The 12,003-nt window shown below is 33.9% G+C and overlaps 1 protein-coding gene across 1 annotated transcript; it reads right to left on the minus strand.

Annotated features, from left to right (window-relative positions):
• Positions 1-6,884: 6,884 nt before the first annotated feature.
• On the minus strand, positions 6,885-7,883 carry LOC109619388 (microtubule nucleation factor SSNA1). The gene has a single exon (XM_034443852.2). It carries the CDS (start codon positions 7,490-7,492, stop codon positions 6,953-6,955), a length of 540 nt encoding a protein of 179 aa, XP_034299743.2. The 5' UTR covers positions 7,493-7,883; the 3' UTR covers positions 6,885-6,952.
• Between the last annotated feature and the right edge of the window lie 4,120 nt (positions 7,884-12,003).

The following is a 12,003-nucleotide window of genomic DNA, read 5'->3' on the forward strand; positions in this document are numbered from 1 at the left end:
AATTCATGTTTCAGTTTAAGTTTTTCATTTAAGGGCTGGATGGCCTTGACCATTTTTTAGACAATATTAATCTCCTTGAGAAAAAGAGTTCTATATAAAGATAAAGAAAAATATTCAATTTTTAGGTCACCTGAGTCACTCAGGTGACCTATTGCAATTGGTCTTCGTCCGTCGTCGTGCGTTAACAATTTTACATTTTTAACTTCTTCTTGAAAACTACTAGGCCAATCGTTACCATTTTTGGTGTGAAGCATCTCTATGGTAAGAAGAATCTTAATTGTGAAATTCATGGCTCTACCACCTGTGGGGTGCCACGGGCGGGGCCAAATAAGCAAAAAAAGCAAAATTTTCAAAATATTCTTCTATACTCCCACGCATGTGAGGAAAAAACTGGTTGCATATTTATGATGTCCATGAAGCCCTCTACCAAAATTGTGAAATTTATGGCCCCTGGGTCAGGGGTTCTGGCTCTAGGGTGGGGCCAATATGGCCATTTAGTAAAAATGTATTAGATCTTAGAAAATCTTCTTCTCTACTACCATATATATTTTATAAAAACTAAATGCATGATTATGATGTCCATGAAGCCCTCTACCTAAATTGTGAAATCATGACCCCTGGGTCAGGGGTTCAGGATCTAGGGTGGGGCCAATATGGCCAAATAGTAAAAATGTATTAAATCTTAGAAAGTCTTCTTCTCTTCTCCCATATATATTTGTTAAAAACTTAATGCATGGTTATGATGTCCATGAGGCCCTCTACCAAAATTCTGAAATTCATGACCCCTTTGTTAGGTGTTCAGGCTCTAGGGTGGGGCCAATATGGCCATATAGTAAAAATGTTTTAAATTTAAAAAAATCTTCTTCTCTACTCCCACACATGTGAGCAAAAAACTAAATACATGGTTGTGATGTCCATGAGGGCCTCTACTAAAATTGTGAAATTCATGACTATATCCTTTCATGATCATATGGTTATGATATCCACAATCTCCTTTACCTAAATTGTGAAATTCATGGCCCCTGGGTCAGGGGTTCAGGACATGAAAGGGGGGGGGGGGGGGGCGCAATATGGCAATATAGTGTTAATGCATATAATGTTTAAAATTTTCGTCTCTATTCTCACACATCTGTATAAAAAAAACTGACTAATAATTATGTTTACCAGGAAGCCCTCTACTGAAATTTTAATTTTCATGTCCCCTCAAGGATGGGTTTTGACTCTAGGGCAGGGCCAAAATGGATGTATAGATGTTAATGCATATAACTTTAAAAAATTATCTTCTTTACTCCCACACACCTGAAAGGAAAACTGAATTCATGATTTTGTAGACCAGATCTTTTAGTTTTTCACCAAAATTATAGGTTTCACAGTTCTACTATTATGCAAGCATCCTCAAATAATGTAGATTCTAAATTCTTACAATTGTGACCCCGGGACCAATACTGAGACCACAAGACCTGTTCAAATTTTAACATAGAAATATATAGGCAAAATGTTTAAAAATCTTCTTCTTTAGAACTACAATGCTCCAATGTGTGATACTAGTATTATTATGCAAGCATCCTCAAATAATTTAGCTTCTAAATTGTTAAAATTATGACCCCTGGACCAATACCGAGGTCCCAAGAGGGGTCCAAGTTGAACATAGATATACATAGGGAAAATATATAAAAATCTTCTCAAGAACTACAATTATACCATTTGTGAGATTTCTATGCAAGCATCCTCAAATTATGAGGTTCTAAATTTTTGAAATCGTGACCGACGGACCTATACTTGGGCCTCAAGAGGGGTTTAAAGATTAACATAGAAATATAGAGAAAAAATGTTTAAAAATCTCCTCAAGAACTACAATGCTACTTTTGAAATTACAATGCAAGCATCTTAAGATGATGTAGATTCCAAATTGTAAAATTTGTGATCCGCTTGTGTAACAAACTAATACAGGGTCCCAGGAGGTGTTTAAAGTTTTTACGTAGAAATAAATTGGTTAAATGTTTTTTTTTTTTTAAAAACTAATATTAAATGATACAAAGGCAGTGTTGTTCAGGTGAGTGATGTGGCCCATGAGCCTCTTGTTTGAAATTGAAGGCATGTCTAATGGTTATTTATTGACCACTGACCCTCTTTCAAGAGGGCTGAATGCTTGGTTGTGGCCATTTTCAGACCATATTGATCTCCTTTAGAAGAATATGTTGGAAAATACTCCAATTTAATCACTAAAATTTGAATTTTTTATTTCAATATAATACTTTTATGCTTAAAAAATCATTTCAAATAATTGTAAAGTAGGTCTGATGGGTAATTTATAGACAATCCAGTCTCCTTAAGTTCTGTATGGTACACTGATTTAGGTACAGAACATTTGCTCAGTCTACCTATTAGAACAGCAAGGCTTAACAAGCAGTTTTATTAATCATGATATAAAAATCTGATGAGATTTTTATTTATTACAAGCTGTTACTTTTATCCTAACTTGCTTAGGTTCTTTCTAGAACACATCACTGAGACTTAACCTTTTCCAATAAATCATTATTAAATGTAGTATTTACTTATTTATATATTATTTACATATTGTATATATTGCCAGATCTGAATGATATTGATATGTCTTTCATTGTTGCATTTGATGTATGTATCATTAAACTTAATATTTTAATTGCTCAAAAACCATAATCCTACTTTTGTGACCTGCCTATTTTTGTTCATTAATACCAGATGAGGTGCATTAATGCTCGCATTTAAAAATGTTTTTAAGTATTTTTGTGGGAGAAGGCTGTTGCCTTGTTAATAGATTGTTATTAATAATTCATTTTGCTTTTTTTTTTATAATTCTTGACGAAATAAGATGTTCACATTTTAGCTATACAACAGTTTTATCAATATTCAAGCCATCAATTTGTGGTGACTTTTGCGAAATGCGCAGTTTCAAGGAGTTATGTAAAGCCCCTGTCACACTGTTACGATTTTGAGCAACGATAGTGTACGAATTAAGTAATCGCACTTATTCTGGGTTCATCGCACAGATAGTCGTAGTCTCTCTTCCTTCATCTCAGCAAATCGCCAAACGCGGCGATTCTATTGAGCATGTTCAAAACAACCGTGCGCACAGCACGATTTTAAAGTATTCGTAGACTTTCGCACGACACTTGCACTGCACTCGGGCACAAAGTCGCAAAATATCTTCTACATTCGTAGGAAACTCGCGAAACTTCGTAGTACTTACGATGCTACGACTATCCTACGATCTACCATGAGAGTTCTACGAGTTCATGCGATTGTTTCTCGATTCTTCCCCGAGTGTCCTCCCAGTGAATGAGAATGTAGTTCGATTTGATGCGAATATAATACGAAAACAGGCGATTAGGGGCAAGTGCAATACGAGAACCTTGCAAGTGAACTACGAGTTAGTACGAAAATACGAGATTAGTTAGTGTTTTGCAATAGTATTCTTCTTTTTATTACTAAGGACATTGTTCAGTAATTATGTAAGTTTATTACAGAACCTTTTCTTTCGAAATTTTACATATAATTCTAATTTCTTCATTCTAAAAAAATGAATTTTTTACTTCATTGATAATCGTATTCAGGGAATAAATCAAACATTACTGCTACCACTTTCATGATTATTTAAACAATTCATGAACTAAAACAATATCATGATCTCCTTGTTCGTTTATAAATAGAGCAAATTAATATGAAAACAATTTTACTCACAATTGCAAACATTGTCACGATATGTATTTGTTGGTAATCTTAACTCACAAATTTACTTCTACCTGTGCGTGTTTTCATACATCTTTTGTAATCTATATGAATATTAATCTGATTACATTCATCTTATAAGATCTCAAAACGTTTGTTACTTAATCGCCGAAATTCGTACATGAATCGCCACAACACGTCCTGCTATCGCACAAACATCGTACATTGTCGAGCAGACGTCGTAGTCGAGTCGTACTAGATTTGAAAAAGCACCGTTTGTAGAATAATCGCAAGACTGACCTGGCGAATAATGGCGATTTTTAACTTTTAGAAATTCGTAGGCAATCGTAGTATAAATCGTGACAGTGTGACATGGGCTTTATTACCTTCCAATCTATCATATTTCTGTACTTTGTTGAATATTTAATTAAAATTATCAGCTAAACAAAATCCTGTAGATCTATAAGAGAGGTTGTTATTGCTATTGGAATGAGGATTTGTTGATTCTTTCATCTTCTTAAGCCTTGTTGAAGATTGTTTAAATCATTGCTTAATTTTAATTGGGCCAGACTTCAATTTGGTAGACATGAGAGTCTTTTTGTTAGAATTATGCTCAGGCCTTCTTAGAATTCAAAACAGTTTGTTTATTACATGACATTTTCATATATCATAAAATGTGTTAATTGGAGGGTGGTAATTAATGAGCAGTGACCCTCGCTGATGACATTGGGGATCCACAAATGAAAGTACTGTATGAGAGAATGAGACCGGCCAGAAAAATAATAGATAGAAGGGGGGATTTGTTGATTCTTCAATCTTTTTTCAAGTGCTTTTAAAGTTTTTAATGACCATTGCTCAGTTTAGGACCAAATTTCAATTTCTTAGACTAGAACGTCTTTCAAAATTATGATCAGGCACTCTTACAATTCAAAACATTTTGTTTAATAAATAACATTGTTATAAACATCTTAATATGATAACAAGTGTTTACTGGAGAATGATTGTGATAATTAATGGGCATTGGCTTTACAATGATGAGAGCATTGATTTAAATGTAAGTACATGTATCTTATCAGACTTCAATGAACTGTAGTAAAATACAACGCAGGTTAGGTGTCGTACTCAACATTGTCAACGCTTCTACTGAATAATGGGATTAGTCAAAGCATTGCCCACCGAGTCATCTCTCTCCATGAGTCAACATTACATCAGCATAAACATTTCATATTTGAACAGGATCAAATACCTGTTTGTACAAAAAGAGCAAAGGGAGAAAGGTTTTGAAACTAAACAAATACTTTTTTCTGTTTTTCATTTCAAATTTCTAATACATCGTTATACAAGAACCAAGCTATCAAAAGACTAAATCCGAAATTGTATAGTGTTAGGGTGAAAGACTTTTAACATTTTAAATTGGTTGTGCGATTAGCTAAGGGTTAGATGGGCATTATCATTGTCTAAATCTATCTTTAAACTTGTATCAGTATATCATATGTATTTGATACGCAATGAAAAAATAGACTGTATTCTTTCGCACTGTCACTCTCTTACAGATAAATAATCATTTTTTTTTAGTAGTTTGCAATCATTCAACTAATAAATACAATTCTTGGGTTATTAGATACCAGTTATTCATAATATGACCGTTACTACGATGAAAATAAATCGTAACCAACTTAAATATAAACCACAGAGTAAAGGATATATGACTGAGTTTCCAAACCTAAATAGCCTTGACCTGAGACCGCGGGGCAAAGGTTGGACTAGTAATTAAACGGATTTTTGTTTTCCTGTATACCTCCAGATTTTTTCAATGGGATTTCAGGCGGACATGAACTTTAACAGTAATTTATGTTGAAGTCAAATTGTTTTTTTGCTTCGAGCATACTATAGAAGATTATAGTCTTCGCTATTCTTTGAAACTCGATAAAGAATATAGTATATAACACTGGTAAATAACATATAGATTGTAGATGCTTCTTCTTTTTTACAAATCTATTTGAGAGGGCTTGATGGTCGTGGCCATATTTAGACTATATAAATTTCCTTTAAAAGAAGAGCTTTGTACAAAGAAATAGAAAAACATTCATATTTCAATGTTAAAATAAATTGAATTTTTTCTTCACAAAGTAACAGTTAATAGCTAAACACGCCATTATTTAAAAAAAAAATGAGGTAGATCTGATATGTAATTTGTAGACTTCCTAGCCTCCTTAACGAGATTAAGAGGAAATGACGTCATATCTTCATCCCTAGGACTGACATCTTTTATCCCTTCCATGAGCTGACATTTTATATATCTCTCTCCATAGAATTAGAATTCTTCATGCATTAAAGCCTTTATTTAAAAAAAAATCTGAATCCGCTCCTAATAGCATATATATCTCTCATCTGAATTCGTGACATATCTTTACTAAGATTGTGATCACAAATTTAAATAGTCAATGTCTCAGAGTCATGCATATATGTGTGTGTATGACTGTTAATATTTAAGGGAGCCATTGGTGATTAAATTATTCTGTACCAGGGCCGAATAAACTGGCTGATTTATGTGGACTGTTCATTTACTCAAGTCACACTAACAGGAAAAGAACGCAACATTGATTTCGCTAATGTTTGAATTAGACTTCAACTTGTATGCTTACACACTTGATTCGGAAATCATGTATTTGAATCGACACTCGAGTCCTAGATTTCTTGACTTCGATGATTTTGCGATGCAAACCAAGTAGGAAAAACGGTGACAACTGTTTCTGAAATTCATGGCAATTTATGTTGTATAATGTTTTAATTAAATTAAATATTGTTTGTTGTTAATTTTTACAACAAAACGTACTCTAAGAGAGTAAATGGTTTTTAGTTTTATTTTCATATGTTTTGAAACTCAAATTTGCAACCAATTTTGTAACATATATGGGCAATGTCTATAAAAATTGATAATGGAAATAAATGCCTTTTATTACGCAGTACAATAGCATTACATACGTGAATTTATAAACCAGAGAATGGGGTGATGTTTTGTATAACGACACCGGGATTGATTTGTCAGGTGCATGCATTATTGATGTGCAGACCCTTTCTCAAGGTATCTGTACATGCATACTTGCACACACACACACACACACACACACCTGTTAATGCGAAAAGAAGAAAAAAATCAGACATGAACTTGCTGATTCATATAACCGTGAATTTTATTAAATATAGATAAATAAATAAATAAATGTATCTTAGTTCTGTCTGTTCACTGTATCATAGACTCGGCCCTGGATTCCTGATGGCTGTAGTCGGTCCGGGATTCCCGCCTTGAATCTCTTCGTCCGTCTGCTCGTGTCTCCGCTCGCGTGCTGACGCTCATCCGTGAAGATCGCGGGGCTTGGCGCGAGGACAGCGACGCCGCTTCGCTCTCCTCCAGAATCACGCTGGGAGCCACGGTGTTGACGGCGCGCCTGACGTTCGCTAGAAGCGTCTGCTGGCCGTACAGGAGTTTGTTGAAAGCTTCCTCGTACTCCCTGAGCAGTTCATCACACTCTGTCTGTTGTTTCATCTTTTTACACAAACTCTCGTTCACTCTCGCGAGTTGACCAGTCAGTTGAGTAACGTCATACTCCAGTTTATGCTGTTCCTCAGAAAGCGTTAAAATATCCCTGTGAACCTCGTCTCTTTTTAATTTCATATCGTCGATACATTTTAGTAATTCCACATTATATCTCTGAAGAAAAGCATCTTCTTTTCGAGGTTGAACTGCCTTTTCACTTTTCTTTCTTCTGGACGATGTAGCCATCTTCAACAAACAGGAATAACGATTTATCCTTCCCAATAAATAAGATCCACGAAATATACGCACTATAAACACCGTTATCGCAGAATGGTCGCCTTAGCATCTGTCTGGAAGTTACCCATTGTGGTTATTGATGCATTGTGCTTTTGAACATCTCTTATCTACACCATGTTTAAGGTTCAGTTCTTATCACCGTATATAACAATTTAAGTTGACAAACTAAACACCCTCAGAGACGGAAAGATACAATCTCCATTCAGCTCCTTAAACCCCCCTTTTCAAGTTGCTTGGGACGGTTAAAAGCTACAGGTCTCAAGCACCAAACAAACAAATCCATTGTGATTGCTTTATTAAGGAACGTTGATTTTTTCAGCACTGGGTTTTAATTGTATCCTCCTCGGCACTCTAGATCAAATATTTGAACAACTTCTGTACAATCGTCAAAATATGAGTATTTGTTCTATATATCCAGGTGTCAACGTAATTGAAATTTTAGAGCTTACTTTTATACGTGTGTGTTCTCTCGGGAATTGAGAGAGAGAGAGAGAGAGAGAGAGAGAGATTATATTACATGTACTAGTGGAGCCTTAAAGTCTTATTCGAATTAAATTTTTTTCTTCTTTACGTTAAAAGATTAAAAATAATATTGACAGATATTTTTAATTTTATCTTGAGATACGTTAGAAGCAGTTATCAAAATTGATTTATAGCTCTGATTAGAATACACTGCTAATCCAGGTGGTACTAAAATAGAAAAAAACGGTGACAGCCGCTTTTATGAGTCTACGTACTTCTAATACTCCAAATGTTTTATCGATTTTAAATGAAATCTTGTGTATAAAAACATCGCAATAAATTGTCATTAGTGGGGACTCGAATTTTGTTAGTTTGTAATAAAAAAAATCACTCTTAAAGCCCAGAATATATACTTCCTTGTACTTTTGGTTAATGACATTCATTCTTTATATGCACAAGAGAAACATCTTTTGGCATAGGTTGTTACACATAATTAAGATACAATATTGCAGTAATGGTATGGTTTATGTACATATATAATATGTACATTGACAATGTAAATATAATATTTTTTTACTAACAGGTGAAAGATAACAACAAAAACCAAAAACAGAGAATTTTTCTTAATTATCATGATTTTGAAAAGCTTAGTGGAGATACTGTCCTAGATTATACAGTTCTTTAAAGTTTTCCGCACTTAAAAATTGTATAGATTTGTATGTTATACAGAAGGTTTTTTTGTCAATAATACTTCTTTATATATTATACTGTCGACATATCAAAACAAAATGGAATTCATCTTCAATAATGGTTGTACTAGTTATTAGAAAAGGAGATCTAGATCGCTGTTTGCCCGTTATGACCATAACGATGATCAATTTTAAGAATTACCTTTAGACTGTATTGGTATGACTTGGCTTAAATTTTCATTTATTATGTATTAAATTATCTTGGCATGAATTTTTTCATCAATATTTATGAATAAGATTCGTCTGATTTCACAAGTTTGTAAATAAACAAAGTCATTTTTTGAATACACCGCAGATTTTAATATTCGTCAATTATGGCATGACTAGATATCTTCTTTTTTTTTTTACGGAAATTGATTGTAATTCATAAATGCATGACAAAACCGAAATCTAGCTATCCAAAGCACGACCTAGCTGTGGGCGTGAGAATTTACGCTTGAATTATTTCTTGATTGATCGAAAATAATGCTGCAATGAGAACACGAACTCCTCGAACCTCAGCAAGTAGACTGTAGTTACCATGGCAACCTTCACATGTATGGAAAATTGGTTGTTCCTTCTTTGCAAAGTTTAAATCGCCAATAATAATGATTTACGTACTTTTACTAACTTAGTATGAATAGCTGATTAAATATTCAAAAGTAGATGTAAATATAAACAATAAATGCTTTTCTATGGAGCTTTATTCTTGATATGAAGGTAGCTAGCATCGTTAAAAAAAATTATCATAACCTGCTAACGCGATGCTAGCTACCTACATACCAGCACGAAATTAAAAAGAAAGCAAATGCATTTTATTGTTTAAATGACTCTCGAAACTTACAAGATCATATGGATGTGATAAAAAGAACAATTTTGTAAAAAAAAATTTCGAGCCTTTTGACTGATACAGATCGGTTTTAGTTTTGTAGTTGCGTACAACAAAAATATATCTTCAAGCCACTTGATGTAGAATTTAAAATGCCAGTATTTTTTTTAAAACATTTACTAAGTAATAATTAATCTTGAAAAATCCTAACAATGCAATTAAATGTGATTTAATTAGTAGTAAATGTTGTTTATTTTTGTAAGAAATTAATGAGCAATACAATCTTAATTGCATTCATTTGAAATAACAAGCTACCGTACCCCTTAGATAAAAGATACATGTAATATGGTTAACAATGTTGCCTACAACTTCACGTTATTTTTGGTACTCGTATCTAGTCTTGCATATAGTTATTAAACAAGATTACTTTATGTTTTATATCTGTAACATAAATCTATTTTTATCAGCCTATAAAAAGTATGTCATTTTTTTTAATGTCAAATGTCTTCGGTACCTGCGTGTTAATGATGAAGTAAACTTGAACTTCTGCCAATAAACTAGGACTGGTTTGTTGCTTTAGGTAAAATCAGGAAGTCTCTGTAGAGTTATCAAACGATGAGGTATACAAATTATATCATAACTGAGGTATACATTATATAAATAGTAACTGTTTGGGTCGCGTCGGTTGACAATGGTTGTCTCGGGGTGTCAATTTCAACAGTTATCCTCCCAAACAGGCACTATTTATTTTATTATACTGAATGTCTTAATTTTAAAGAAAATTTTACTGCTTTTATATAGAAACGAAGGTAAAATCAACCGACGCGAAGCGGAGGTTGACAATGGTTTTCTCGGGGTGTCAATTTCAACTGTTATTGACACCCCGAGAAAACCATTGTCAACCGACGCGAAGCGGAGGTTGACAATGGTTTTCTCGGGGTGTCAATTTCAACTGTTATCCTCCCAAACAGGCACTATTTATTTTGTTATACTGAATGTCTTAATTTTTAAGAAAATTTTATTGCTTTTATATAGGAATAACGTGAATTCTACAGCGAACCGTACGCGCATAATTTTCGCGCATGTAACATTTTTTAATGTTACCCGTTGCTAAGTGCGTTGCTAACGCTGAGGGTAATAGAAAATATTATTAACTGCGTCTTAACCAATCAGATTTCAGTATTTAACATGAAAGTATAATAACAAAACAAAATAAATAGTGCCTGTTTGGGAGGGTAACAGTTGAAATTGACACCCCTCGAAAACCATTGTCAACCTCCGCTTCGCGTCGGTTGACAATGGTTTTCCCGGGGTGTCAATTTCAACTGTTACCCTCCCAAACAGGCACTATTTATATAGTGTTACCCGTTGCCAAGTGTGTTGCAAACGCTGAGGGTAATAGTATACAATTATTTAATGCTTGAGCAGTCAATAGACCAGAATATTTTTCCCGATGTGCAGGGAACAGCTCAGTATGATCTATTGCCCGAGGCCAACGGCCGAGGGCGATAGATAATAATGAGCTGTTCCCTGCACCAAGGGAAAAAAATTCTGGTCTATTGACTGTTCAAGCATTAACTACTTGTTTTATTACCTAATTGCTTTTTTAGTTTTCCGGGTTTACAATTTGCTTATTGCAGATGGTTTTCGTGCCATTATGCAATATACTAAGATTTTTTTTCTCCATCTTTTACATGCACCAAACCTGTTCCATGCATTACAACATCTCAATTTAATATTAGTTTACACAAAAAGGAGAAGTCTTCAACCCATTAGATTTTAGATAGCTTTTTACCTTATATGAGGCTTTATTTGATACTCCATTTTGATAACATTAAATTTGGTTTCACCACGTACTGAAAATAGCGTCTATGTAAAGGAATATACATTCCCTGAGAAAGGATGTAACATTATAACATACACGCGTTCTGATATACGTTGCCGGTCCAATAGATCACAGTCTATTGACCGGCGGTCCAATAGATCGCAGTCTATTGACCGGCAGTTCAAAATAGAAGAAAATATTTAATTTGTAATAAAACAACAAAATCCCTTAGATTAGGTAATAAAACGGATTACCAACTGCGTCTAAACCAATCAGATTTCAGTATTTAACATGAAAGTATAATAAATCTATTTATACCGTATAAGACAGAAAACTGAATGATGCCATTGGAGGTACGTGTAAATTATTCTACTATTCAATCGATAAGTTTATTTCAAATAAAAATTTCAAATCTGATCCGTGTCTGTTGTTGTCGTCCGTGACGATTACTTGTACTTTTGACTTTTCATCTTCTTCTATGTAACCAAGAAGCCAAACATGTAGCATTTGTCAAAGACTTTCGAGTTACTCAGTTGTAAAGACAGATGGCATGCAAGCTACAGCAGATATTTAATTCAAAATAGAAGTAAAATTGGCTGAAATGGTCCTGGGGCCT

Source organism: Magallana gigas, chromosome 2, assembly GCF_963853765.1.
Source record: "Magallana gigas chromosome 2, xbMagGiga1.1, whole genome shotgun sequence".
NCBI lineage: Eukaryota > Metazoa > Mollusca > Bivalvia > Ostreida > Ostreidae > Magallana > Magallana gigas.

What these genes read in the sequence shown, in the direction of transcription:
- LOC109619388 (XM_034443852.2), bottom strand. Translation starts at nt 7,492, where the DNA reads ATGGCTACATCGTCCAGAAGAAAGAAAAGTGAAAAGGCAGTTCAACCT.